This window comes from Schistocerca serialis, chromosome 1 (assembly GCF_023864345.2).
Source record: "Schistocerca serialis cubense isolate TAMUIC-IGC-003099 chromosome 1, iqSchSeri2.2, whole genome shotgun sequence".
Classification (NCBI taxonomy): domain Eukaryota; kingdom Metazoa; phylum Arthropoda; class Insecta; order Orthoptera; family Acrididae; genus Schistocerca; species Schistocerca serialis.
Window position 1 is genome coordinate 119,161,321 of NC_064638.1, and position 14,731 is coordinate 119,176,051.

The window sequence follows — 14,731 nt, forward strand, 5'->3', positions numbered from 1 at the left end:
ATGTTAGTGGCCAGACTGGAGTAGGTGGTGGTAGGAAGATATATGGAACAGGTCTTGCATTTAGGTCTATTACAGGGGTATGAGCCATGAGGTAAGGGATTGGGAGCAGGGGTTGTGTAAGGATGGAGAAGTATATTGTGCATGTTCAGTGGACGGCAGAATACCACTGTAGGAGGGGTGGGAAGGATAGTGGGCAGGACATTTCTCATTCCAGGGCACAACGAGAGGTAATCAAAACCCTGGCGGAGAATGTAATTCAGTGCTCCAGTCCCAGATGGTACTGAGTTACGAGGGGAATGCTCCTCTCTGGCCGGACTGTGGGACTTTGGAAAGATTTGTTTTTGTACAAGGTTGGGAGGATAATTACAGTCAGTGAAGGCTTCAGTGAGACCTTCAGTATATTTTGAAAGGGACTGCTAGTCAGTGCAGATGCAACAACCACGGGTGGCTTGGCTGTACAGAAGGGACTACTTCGTATGGAATGGGTGGCAGCTGTCGAAGTGGAGGCATCGCTGGTGGTTAGTAGGTTTGAGATGGATAGAAGTACTGATTTAGCCATCTCTGAGGTAGAGGTCAACATCTAGGAAGGTGGCTTGTTGCATTGAGCAGGACCAGGTGAAGCAAATGGGGGAAAAGTTGTTGAGGTTCTGGAGGAATGTGGATAGGGTGTCCTCACCTTCAATCCAGACAGCAAAGATGTCATAAATGAATCTGAACCAGGTGAGGGGTTTAGGATTCTTAGTTTTTAGGAAGAATTCCTCTAGATGGCCCATGAATAGGTTGGCATAGGATGATGCCATGCAGGTGCCCATAGCTGTACCCTGGACTTGTTTGTAGGTAATGCCTTCAAAGGAGAAGTAATTGTGAGGGAGGATATAGTTGGTCATGGTGACTAGGAAGGAGGTTGCTGGTTTGGAATCCATAGGGCGTCTGGAAAGGTAGTGTTCAACAGCAGTAAGGCCATGGGTATTAGGAATGTTAATGTACAGGGAGGTGGCATCAACAGTGACGAGCAGGGCATCGTGTGGTAAAGGGACAGGAACTGTGGAGAGTCGGTCGAGGAAATGGTTGGTATCTTTTGTAATACGTTGAAGGTGTTGGTCTATGAGAGCACAGATTCTCTCAATGGGGGCAGAGTAACCGGCCACAATGGGTCGTCTCGGGTGGTTGGATTTATGACTTTAGTGAGCACGTGGAAGGTGGGAGTGCGGGGAGTGGTAGCGGTAAGTAGAGAGATGGACTCTGGGGACAGGTTCTGGGATGGGCCTAGGGATTTGAGTAGTGATTGGAGATCCTGCTGGACTACTGGAATGGTGTCACCGAGGCAAGATTTGTAGGTGGAAGTATCTGACAGCTGACGGAGTCCTTCCACCAGATAATTCTTGCAGTTCAAAATCAACGGTGGTGGAGCCTTTATCTGCAGGTAGGATTATAAGATCAAGATCAGTTTTTAGATAGTGGACTGTGGTTCTTTCGTGGAGGTAAGGTTAGTTTGCATGTTGAGGGATTTGGAGAATGATGGCGAGGCAAGGTTCGAGGTTAAGAAATTCTGGAAAGTTAACAGGGGGTGGTATGGAAGCAGTGAGGGTGGATCACAGTTGGATACAGGAGTGAAGTGTATTTCACTCAGTGAAAACAGTGATATACATTCAATGAACTACTTTTGTACATTTATTTTGTAATTATTATGTACTGCATTTACAAATTTATTCTCCATCTCTGAAACTTCTATTTTCAAAATATAATTATTCTGTAAATATGTGGAGAATTTCAAAACAGCTTAAATAAAAGTGAAGGTAAAGGATGATGGTATATATTTCAACAGAAAAGTTCTGCTTCTCTCCTTCGTCTTATAAGCAGGAGCCCTACAAATAAGTTGAAAAAGTGTATGACTTCTGGGTGATTGCAATAATCACTATGGCCCTACTGCAATCTATTAACATACTGGAATTATTCGTTAACCACAGCCACTTAACATGACAGAATATTCTGAAGAAATACGGTGGATATTTTCCAAAGTGATGACATGCTAAAGATATTTAGCAGGAGCCCTACAAATAAGATGAAAACGTTTATGACTTCTGGGTGATTGCAATAGTCACTGTGGCCCTACGGCAATCTATTAACACACTGGAATTATTCGCTAACCACAGCCACTTAACATGATAGAATATTTTGAAGAAATACGGCAGATATTTTCAAAAGTGATGACATGCTAATGTTATTCAGTGCATGCATTAACTAAAATGATTCGCTTAAATTCAATTCTGGCAGTGACCATGTTCCTTTGGGAGAAGCCACTGAGTTAATAAATATGATTCCATACACAGCCTCCAAAATACCCTACTTCCTATGAGCACTACTCCAAATTAAAACATCTTGAAGATGGCTTCATTTTTGATGAAAAAGGAATTTTTGATAATGACACCAGCAAGTTTTTGAACAACATGAAGAGACAAATATGTCAAGGCAGAGGTACATGAAACACTGGGTAGGACCTATGACCACAAATTAGAGCAAGTCACAGCTCACAGCAACTGGTTCTCATTTCAACCCAAAGACGACGATGATGATGATGATGATGATGATGATGATGATGATGATGATCTCCGACAATACTGACATGACAAATAGTCTGTCAAATGCATATGGAATACAATGTGAATATTATGACTAGTGTACAAATTCCTTCAGATTTTAATGGAAAAGCACAGCTCCAAGCCAACCAGAAATGTAGGTACTATCAAATAAACGCAGCCTATTAAACTTGATAACCCACTGTTGAGTCCTCCAACTACCCCTGCCGGACATACATCCCTTCTAGCTCTTTTGTATTTTGGGTTGCATGCCCTGCACTTGACGCTGCAAACAGAACAAGCCTCAGCGGCCATTCACAGAGGTTGCCTACAGCAGATAGACTACTTTGCCACACCCACCAGAGATGACAACCCCAGATTACAATGACATTGCAGAGATCATTATCTCCAACAGTAGCAGCCAATCATGCGGTTCTGGTGTAGCAATCTGCACAGTGTTTATAACCTGTGACACGAGGGCTGCCAAGGCAGTTGCAATTCTACTCTGGATCGAATTTCAATTGCAGTTACAAAGTTAACAGCAAATTCTGTAGATTATCGAGATGCGAGACTAGAAGACATTGTACTAATAAACTGACTTGTACTTGGCCTGATTTATTTGTGTAGTAGTTATAAAACACTGCATTGGCACTGTTGTTGATAGTGACACAGATCAACAGTAGTAAAGAGCACGATGCAACAGTGGTGCAGACAGTATTGTAACTCGACACCTATGGTTTAATCATTATTATGAAATGTATCAACTGCATTTCTTAAAGTACTTGGAAAATTTATGGACAGCCATGCAAGCAGTTAAACTTCAGTACACATAATCTGCACCTCACTGGAAAGGTGTTTCAGGTAGCAAAGTTATTTGGTACACAGTACATTCCCTGTGTTTTCTAAATTCTTGTGTTGTCTTCAGAATATCCAATGCTTATTTGGTGGACATGTTGCACTTGAGTTGTGACACTTGTGGTCTTATTATGTGCTTATGAATCCTCATTGTGCATTTTGCTGGTGGTCAATGCATTTGTGGAAAAACTGAATGTTACTAAGGACTTCTTGTTGCACAAGTTGGAGGACCAGGACCAACACACACACACACACACACACACACACACACACACACACAGAGAGAGAGAGAGAGAGAGAGAGAGAGAGAGAGAGAGAGAGAGAGAGAGAGAGACATTCAGTAAATAACACCAGTGTTCCACCCATTTGATCAGAGACACGAACAGTGGACCAGTCACATGGACAAACTTTAACAACATTTTATTGTACACAGAACTTCAGATGATTTAACTAAACATGGATTTCTCATCTAAGGCTGGTGCTTATGTGTATGGAATGGTTCAGCAACATTTCCCAGATAAAGACCTGTGTGAATTGGGTTATTCAGATGTTAAGGACAAGTTAGGTGAATATTTTCAAAGTAAACTTCTGGTTGTGGTCGCATACTACAAATTTTATCACGCTTATAACAAACCTGGCCAATCGTTGAAAGACTAGGATTCTGTATTGCAAGGCCTTAATTGCAATTGCCATTTCAAATGTGAAAACAAAGATTATGCTCTTTCCTATGCAGATAGTGCTGAGAGAGAGATGTTAACTGTTCGTGCTCGAGATGCAGAATAGTGGTTAATGGACAAATAATTCAATTTCACTAATTCATCTAAACCTCTTACCAACAGTGACACTTATGCTTTAATTGGGTCTCCAAAGTTGCTTAAGTTGCATGGAACTCTGAAAAGTTACAATAAGCAGACAGTGTAAATCAAAGGTCGTTGTCAAGTATAAAAACAATCGAGTGCAAGCTCTACTTTTAGTGACTCAACTGTTACAGAGGCGTGATCCCTTTCAGTGCCTGTATTTCAGGATTCATGATTGGGATGCCCACATCCGGGTCATGAATGTGGATTGGGGTAGTGCACCATTGCCTTCTTCCCTGCCTGGACCAGAGCCATGGAGCACACTCCATCTCCAATCCATTGGACCTTTCTAGGAATGTATTGGCTCATTCTGCAGCACACCCAAATGGGCTAGCCCTATGTGGTACAGATTCACAAATGGGAACATCCATCACAGCTGGGTCATTACAGTGGATTTTTGCTAGGGAAGGTCTTCCTTGTGCCATTGTGATGGGTCATGGTGTCCACTCTTATGACTTTAGAATTCATCTCATCCTGTACGACCCAAGATGTACAGCACAACAACACATTTACAGATTAAGGAACAGCTGAACATTACCAATTTAATACGGCTGACACCCCCTGTAAGGCTCTACATCACTTTTGGAATTAGCGTGAATGCTTTTATCATTTTTGTGGCATTTGAAGAGTGTTATTAAAGCTTTCATTACTGAGTATGAATGGATGTTAGAATTGAGCTAGAATTTCAATTTGTGTATAGTGTAGCATGGCATAATCTATTTTGATCCACATGCCATATTTTACCAGTTAACACAATGTTTGACTCTCTGCCACACAAAAGGAACTTTAAAAATATTTGAGTGGCTATACAGAAGATAATAAATAAATTTGGCTAAGAAATTATTGATTTCAACACACCTCAAAAATACTGTATTTTAAAAAACATCTACTTTGATCTGTTCTCAACATAATGTGCTGAGCTGTGGTCACATGAAAGGAAGTAATTCAACAGATACAGTAAGGAGTAGCTTAGTAATAGCATTATTCAACTTGTGTCGCTTTTAGGACATCCCACACATATCCAGTGTGTGACAACTATCTGACAACTTATTGGGCGATAATGAGTATTGCCAGCTGTCCAACAAATTCTGTACAATTCTGGGCATCTATGTATGAACAGATCTTTAATATACAATACATCTCAAGATCACATATACAAGGCCACTTCCTGCACATTTCCCACAAATTTACTCTCATTTTCTGTACTTCCACTAGATTTTTATGTCTTTTTTAAAACTGAAAAATCCCTCAATCACAGTGTGACATGCAAATCTATAAGCAAAATTTGGATAGCTATCAATAAAATTTGATGAACATAAAGATAAAATTTCCTGGTGCAAAAGAATTTTTGTATAGGCATACAGGTGAAATGCTAAAACAGCTGACTGCAAAGACTAAAACAATGTCGCAAAGGGAGAGACTCCTAAATTAAATGAAAATGTGGGGTCAATTGAAGAAACAGGACTACATACTCTACCAAAGAATAAGAAAAGTATTTAAGAAATCAAATGTCACCTACTAATCAAATAATCTTGAAGAGATTCAAACCTTGTTAACATCCTGCTTATTTTCTGTCACATTCTCCTTTCTCATCCCATGTAAGAGTATTGGACCAGAAAATTCTGATGACTGCAGCGAGGAGGAGCTAGACCCATCATTCAAGCTTGAGGTGCTTGGCCCTACACTGCCCATGATACTAAATGACTTTGCCTTTGCCTTGACTTTTGCCAGTTCCTTATCCAATGCATAAAACATAAGTCCCAGTTTATGTTGAGTATCAGTAAGTTTCATTTCTGTAGGGATTGCTTGGTAAAAGGTATCATCTTTCTTCATATCTTCATAGAATGATATCTAATGGGAGAAAACATTAAGATAATAAAAGTTCCAAAACTTGGAAACATTATATGTACAGTGTCATCCAGTGACCTTCCTGTATTTATGTTTTGCAAATTATGAAAAAAATTACAATACTTTTTACATAGGATTAAGATATCACATACTTGAAATTAAATTAAACCTTTCTGCAATAAGATTAAGTAAACTGTAGATAATACATAATGTTTGCTCAAACATACTGTGGCAATCAGCAAACAAAACTCCACACACACACACACACACACTATCTTATCTACTACAAATTCTCGTCGGACAGTCGAAAAAAGTAAATGTCATGTGGTTGAGACGAATTCAAAGAAAACAACTCATCTACAGTTTGCAGACAGTGATGTTCCAACTGAGCTCTTTGCCTCAAATAATAAAAAGCTTTAATGTGTCTGTGGTTTCTATTTGTTCATTCCAATGATGTGGTAATCAACAATTGGTTGAAGATCACAGTTTGTCCGTAAATTGTAGTGCAGTTTAAAACCTTTGTTAGGAGAGTAATGGTTACAGAATGTAGTTGTCTAGATCCACGTTCCAGTCTATCACAAAGTTTATCTTTTCAGTGCAGAGAACACACTAGTAAATAATAAGAATTACATGCCTTCATCATTTATACCCAAATCATCATGCACTGCACCATTTGGAATATATTTTTGAGGATGAAAAGCAAACATGACAAATTTTGCAAAAATGTGTATGTCTTAAATTCAGCTGCTAACAAAATGCAAATTAACACACAGAAATACCTGCTTTCTTTACTTGTATTAAAATTATACTAACTTATCTTAGATACTTTTGAAATGTCAGTTCACTAATCTGAAACAGTTTGTAAATGTGTTTGAAAACTTGTCTGGCTTTATCACTGAAAGGAGAGTTCACTTAAAAGAAAATAGCAAAATCACAAGGAAATTGTGTGGCTGGTAAATCAGGTCAAAAAATCCAGTACTGCCAATAGATGCGTTTAAAAGTGAACAAAACTATGACTTAGCTTTTGGGAGTAGTAATTCCTTCTTCAGCAAGGAAAACAGATAGGTAGCTAAGGTTACAAAGGAAGGCTTGTCACTCACATTCTCGGATGACAGGGACCCACATGTTGTGATTATGTTGGTGTTGTAACAGGAGGGTACCTCTCAACCTCAGGTCTCAATGACTTGCTCTTCCTTTCGAAACATTTCTCTTTCTTTTCTCACTGAGGAAGAAACAGTTCTAAAAGCCAAATAAAAGTTTTCTTCTACTTTTAAATGTATCTACTGGTGGTACTAGACTGTCACCTCCTGAAGGTAAATACCGAAATTCATTCTGTGTACCTATCGCTCCAGTATTCCAAGCCAGGTGACAAAAGATAACTAAGCTTAAGTAAAGCCATATCTCAACAAATTGCTTTATATAATAAACGCCATGCATTAAAATGTAACCTGTAAATAACAGGTTACTGACGATGCACTACATCTTTATTGACTATGTTATAAAATAAACGTTACATGGAGTTTTTGCCATGTAAAATGAAGTTGCCATCTCGAACTTTCGATGACTTCCTCTTTCATCATCATCAGGATATTAGATTTCAGTAGGTACTTTTGTCAGCCGAATTATATCATGAAGACATCACAGAGCTTCCATTTGCTACCAGAGATTACGTTACTGTATATGACTCAAAAGCAACAGAGAAATCATTGGAGTCTTCCACCATCTGATGAAATCAGCATCACTACCAATGTTCTTCAGTCAGACATAAACATAATCTCTTGTAGCATATTGAAGTTAAATGATTTTGTGATGTTTCCATGACGTAATTTGGCCTAATAAGGCACATAATGACCTACTGAAATCTCATTTCATGATGGCGATGGAGGAAGTCAGCAAAAGCCCGATACTGACAAATCTAATGCGGGAAGAACTCCGTGAAGCATTTATTCAAGAATTTCACTGGGGAAAAAAAAACACACACACACACACACACACACAATTTCAGGCCCAGTTTACTTATCTGAATGGCTATTAGTAGAGGCACCTGTTTGTGGTGAAAATGTTCGCCTGATATTGTTATTTCTAGAAACCTGTTTTCAGCATATTTTTCACTAATTTCATCAATAATTTCACTAAATTTGATTTCCACTTTTCAGCATTAAAAACTAAAGCAAAAATCACTAATTGTTTTTTTTCTAGTGAAACATCTTTTATTTTTACATAAATTCATAAAGCTTGAAACTTATACATGTGACAAAAACACATATATCAACGCAAAAATGTTTGGAAAACATTTATCGTGCCACTTTAATTAGCAGGGCCTAGCCTATGCATATAATCTAAAAATCAGTCTGAGAAAGAGAGGAATACCATGACTTCCATATTATTGGGAGTCAGAGCTGTTCTCCTGGGAGTCACAGCTGTTCTCCTGCCAGACATTATATTACAATATGTCAAAAATGACATCTCACTTATCAACATTACTGACTGGGATCCACAAAGCCATCACAGCAGCTTCCAGCGAACGCCCATATCCTGATTTCAAGGAAGGAGTAGCAGCAATCACATCAACATCTCTACCTTCTCTTCAAGAACTAGCAACTAAATCCCTAAATACTGGATGTGGTATATTCTGATGTTGAAAGTTCTTGTAGAATGGAAATATCCATATTAGTTGAGAGATTTCAAACCCGTCAAAAATAACCTTTCATTATGTTTCTTGGATCAAACAATCTACCAACAGAAGAAATGACAATCTTTCCTGTGTCACACTTCATTAATTGGTTCAGTTTCATCAGGCTTGTTCTACCTGTAGATTGGAACATTAAATGTACTTGCATTTGCTTCAGCAGGTTTATCTGTGGCTATCTCGGGGCAAAATGGCATATTCTAGCAATTTAAAGCTCTTTGATACGTCAGTACACTTTAATGATATCATGGAGCTCTCTAACGTCAGCAGCAAACTGCAACATTTAGAGCAATCTTTGACAAGAAAATAGCTGGGTATTGAATTTTTTGTACTTCATTACAGTTCAGGACTTCCAAATAGTTCATAGCAACACTCTCATCTTCATCAGTTTCAACAAATTATACTATATCATTGAGATATTCTCCAAGGTACTCAGTACTTTTAAACCACGAGTTCCACCTGGTGATGACAGGATTATGGGAAATATTAGTTTTTGTGGGTTCATCTTCATATTACCAATTTAAAAATTGAATGTATGCATGCTTTCTTTCTCGGGTATTAAGGAAGGTTTGTTTTGGCTGCAGAGCACAATGGTTAAAACCACGAAGTTTCACAGCCCACACACTGCTCACCAAATTTAATTTATGAGCATAGCACTGCATGTGTACTAACCCTTATAAAAGTAAAACCCTAATTGCATTTATACCCATGTCCTTTCTCTGGCACTCAATTCCCACAATGCAGTATATGCACATTAAGTATCTTTCTAATAATTAATTAATTGATCACAAAAAATGTTTTCATGAAACTACTTCTTCTTGAACAAAAGCTTGGCATATTAATAACTTGAAGCACAAGAACAGATCATAAAATATAAGACTGGATGCCCCAGCAATCAGCAAAAATTTTCAACATGCAATATATTGCCAGATCAAAGAATGCACTGGACGTTGTTGAATGTCTTACTTCCTTGCACAGGAAATGAAGTTAGCAATATTCAACACAAACTAAGATAGCAATATACATCAAAGTGGTGCATAATCAACTGTCATCAATATCCAGATTTCACTGCCAAAATTCAAATCAAATTTCCACCGTTTTAACTTTGCGATACAGTTCCACACATCTTTGTTGATTATTTCATAATTTTGCTTCAAAGTAAATAGTTTCATGTTTTAAGCCAAATTTGTAAAATTTCATACAAATTTTGTAACTTTGCACTTTGCATAAAACAAGTTCCTCTAACTACTACTCACATAAGTTAATTATAGTAATCGTTTGAAACAGGCTCCTGTAAATTTCAAGGCAGGTGAACAATCTAGTAAACATTGAAGTTGCACAGTGTTTCAATTGGGAAAGCAGTTCCTAAACAGTTGTTAGCTGATTGTTTTGAACCATGTCGTCATGAGTATGCTATGGTGGACAAAAAGTGTATAGGCCAATGTAGATGTCCTCAGAGCTTAATGTCTATTAATTGTATTAATAGGATTTAGTGTTTTGTCTGTTTAAATGGTTAATTCTGAAAAGCATTTGTAGAGGGACTAGGTAAGACAAAGAGGATCTTTGTTTCATCACATCAGATGTCCAGTCAGTGCCACACAAAATGGCACAAGCTAATTTTTCTGGCTGAAACATATCCCTAATTACACATAATTTTCACAATGCTGTTTATAGATGTCTGAATGGGAATGTAGCCTTAAACACATTCCTTGCAACCCAGAATAGTCTTCCATCATATATAATGACCAAATATATAAATGTAATCTTCATAAATTTGTTGAAAATTTGTTTTATACACACGACACTGCGATAAGTAAAAGAAGTAAATTTTTTGAAGACTTTAAGCCTGTCACCACCTCACACTGCTCATGATAATAATTTAAAACTAAGAACTTACAATGGCATCTCTTGGTACACTGCAAGATTTTTCCAAGTTCTTAGTGGCAATAAACCTTCAACTGTGTGCACTGTTTCCAATATTTCACTTTAACCATGTTCAAGATTTTATTTATAATTAACTCATACTTACAAATTCATTGTCTGCCTTTTTAGTGCCACTGTTTGATACAATAAAGTTAGTAACATCAAAATTCCCCATATTTCCAGCAGGAATTGGCATTGTAAATCCAGATGAACCTGACGAATAAAACAAACAACCAATGTTAAAGTTTTATTTCAGCTTTTATACATGTTTTACTAAATTAAAAACAGGCTCTTCAGCAATACTTGCCTTGATCTATTTTTTCCATTTTTGTACCATCACTTGCTGCGTGGCATGTGAAATGCAGAGGTTCCACTTCAAGCAGACCTTTCAAATAGTGATTTGATGATAATCCCTTCAGCCGTAATTGTGTAAACTTCGAATCTGGTCCTTGACCTCCAACTATAAAATGAGAGAAAATAATTACTCCATGAAGTGCTATGAAGCATAATACAACAAAGTTGGCCTTGAATTTTGAATTAACTAGGAAAAAAAAAGCTGATAGTGTAAACTTTGCAAACATTGATGCGTTTGAGCTCCATCCATTTGAGCGCAACATGTTCAACAAAGAACATTCTTTTCCCTGCTCCCCACAACACCGTTAAACTCACTCAAAACTAAGGAATTGTAGAACTTTTGCAAATGTGCCCATATATTATACCTAGATTGCTGACTATCAATTGTGAGCTACGACCCAAAGCACAATAAAATTATTCTTGGCAAAACTTAATGCCGATTTCCTCTGTAGAAGACACTCAGCAGAGATACTGTACACAGGAGTAGTTTGGTAGTTCAACAGATAGCACATCTGACTGCTGATGAAGAGGTCACATGTACAAATTCTGGAAGGGTCTTATATATTTTTAAAATGTTTTACATGAAATACAAAATTAGCATTAACAAGGACTGACTGTAACAAATGTTTTGATTGTGGGATGTATTATGTATAGCTTCACATTCGTCTTACTCTGAGACATGAACAACAGAGCATAAATGCACTTACTTTGTGAACAAACAATTCACTTTTTTGAAAAGTATTGTTAGTAGTGAAGATATTACCATATGCACCAATACAACGAAGTGTAGGATGATCAGGTTATGTGGAGAGATGTGAAGTGTGTACAACATGCAGGGGACACAAACATAAGGGCTGAGATGTTTGTGGGTGAAAATTTAAGTTAGTGTCTGAAGGAGACTTACTTCATATTTATGAAAGATGATGTAGCTGCAAAAGTTTAAACAATAAGGGTCCTAGCTGGACAGTGCAAAGATAAAAACATTTTTTTCTAATGAAGTGGTCACATTAACCAGAAAATACATTTCTGAACGTGGCGTGTATGAAAACCAATTGCAAACGTAAGCACATGTAAACAGCAAGGAAACACAATAATATTCTGTTTATGATTGGTGTGTTGAAGTTTTGTAACTGTGATTTGTTTTTTATGTAAGAGGACTGTAGGGTTGTTTTATAAATAAGTTAAAATGTTCTTTCAGGTTAGATTCGAGCCTGCCATCTATGGACATCACCTTACAAAATTCAGCGACACCGAGCTACTGAATAAGTGAGGTGTAGCTGGGAAAAATGGCAATTTTCACTAGGAGTTTAATTTCGTTGAATGGCACTATACTTTACAGTAACAGTGGGAGAGCGTATCTTGGAGGTAAGTTAATGTTAACCTTACAATGCAACACATTTGGAATTAAGCTACTGAACTTGTGTGTCAACATTTTGGCAATTTGCCAGTACAATGCAACCACATTTTACACATGTTCTCATTCTCTGGAACACTCTAGAACAACTTTTCAGGAGATTTTATACATGTATCTGTACAGAATGGTACTACACACAATTTGTAACCCATTTTCCAAAACATAAATTCCAAAATAAGACATCACTGTGAATAACAGTTATGACAGTAGGAACAGCGAGCTAGCCAGTGCTGTCACAGGCATCGCATGACTCAAATGGATGTTTCAGCACGCTTTCGAATTATTTTAATTTCATTTCCATTTTTATAAAAGAATACTGAAATTCAAGAGGAAAAAAGCATGTTAGAGAAATAAAATTACATAATTAATCATTTGTGACAACATCCAAAATACAGTCAAGTACCCTGTTATGCGTCCATTAAACATGGCTCCCCAAACTCCATGAACTAGCTCAGAAAAAAGGATCTCTGCAAAAACGCTGGATCTTCAACACAAGTGCATGTTTAACCATCCGTCAGCAACTATAAAACAACAAATAGGTACCCACAAGCAATCATGGAGAGGTAGTGTTGCTGCTGCAGCCATACAGCGAATGCGGACCTGAGGTTGACCAGACATACCCACTATCAAGTCTGGGTTACCTCATAGGTAGCACAAAGCACACGAATGTTCATCCTTCTGTTGTTTATAGACAGTGGTATCAATTTCTAACAGTAAGGTTAGCCAAGACATAAGACGTCCAACTCCCCCCCCCCCCCCCCCCTCCACTCATGATGTTTCCCCAACAACTGATGTTGACTGCTCACATTAAAGGTAGACTTCACGAAAATGGCGCACTACTCTCTTCACAGAAGAAAATGGTTTTGTTTCAATTTCAACTGAAATTATAGCCCATTACTGACCATCAAGCAATCCAATAACCCTACACTGTTTGGCCTTACAAGGATAGTTTTGTAAAGGAATATCTTTAACAGCTAACAAGTCAGCATATGAAGTGACCTCAAGAATGTCACTTCAACTTCAAGAACTGCATTCATGATTTTTTGGAGTGTACAGGCACAATCATTAACCAATCCCTAATTAAATGCATGATATATTGCTGTTCCATGTAATTATATTCTGTATTTTGCTGTACCTCTCTGATAATTCTGTAAAATAGGAATAACACACAGTAAATAATACGAATTCAGTTCTGAATTAATTACCTGACGTCGTAAGCAGCTCTCGCAAATCCAGAACATCTGCTGAGAATGCAGCTGCTGAGGCTGCTGGAGTGCTGGCAGACGAAGTACCACCACCACCGCCTCCTCCTGCTCCACCGCCACCTCCAGCCCCACCACCATTTCCTCCACTGCCTCCGCCACCACCTCCACTTCCTGCACCTCCACCGCCACCACCATTGCCACCTACAGCATTGCCCATTTCACCACTCACAACTGTAGCATAAGTGATTGGTACTGACGAAAATTTAGCAGGTGGTGGTGGTTCTGTGTCAAACAATTCTGGTTCAAATGGTGTGCTATAGAGCCCAAACCTAGGAGGACAGAAAAAAATTAACAAAGGTCAATACAATGAGTCGTACTAAAATTTTTAAATTAACTAATCTCCAAGAGAAACTACTGTCAGCCATTAAAGTGCAATTTTTGACACGTAATCCTTCAGGCTTTTCCAGTGATCTGTCAGCATCTCGAAGTGTCACGTATTCAGCTAGATATCAGTGTCATTTGTACACAATTTATCAGGCGTTACACGACACTCCTCATCGAGTGGACGTGTCCAGTCTTTACACCTAAGGCCTTCCTTCTCCATGGTTCGTTCCAGGCATTTTGTTCTCAGCTCGTTCCCACAACAAGTGTCCTTTGGCGTTCCCTCTTCGATCTGTTGCACCAAGCCAAGTGCTGGCATTCTGTTTTCAGTCCAGTGTGGTTCTAGGTGTTTCCCTTGCAGTCCATTCCCACAAGAAGCATCCTGCAACATTCCATTTTCAATCTGGTGCATCTGGTACTCTGTCTGGTGACTGTTCCCCATGTCTGCACTCCCAGTTCCTCTTTTTGTGGTGTTCTACTGCTGCCACTGTTGCATTGTCAGCAACTTCAGTGAATGATCCAAGACTATTGAGTCGGTACCAGAGTCATGATTCAACAGGTTTTCCGTCACCTTTATCTCTACAGACTCTCTTATAACACTGGCCCTATATCTGTGGGGTGTGTATGAG

At 38.4% G+C, this 14,731-nt stretch overlaps 1 protein-coding gene across 1 annotated transcript in view; it reads right to left on the reverse strand.

Moving 5' to 3' along the window:
* LOC126463579 (baculoviral IAP repeat-containing protein 6) overlaps window positions 1-14,731 on the reverse strand; it is a 314,074-nt gene that overhangs the window by 202,087 nt on the left and 97,256 nt on the right. The window contains 4 exon segments of the mRNA XM_050096169.1: window positions 5,837-6,139; window positions 10,855-10,961; window positions 11,053-11,208; window positions 13,722-14,050. Of these exon segments, the coding sequence (XP_049952126.1) occupies window positions 5,837-6,139; window positions 10,855-10,961; window positions 11,053-11,208; window positions 13,722-14,050 (895 nt within the window).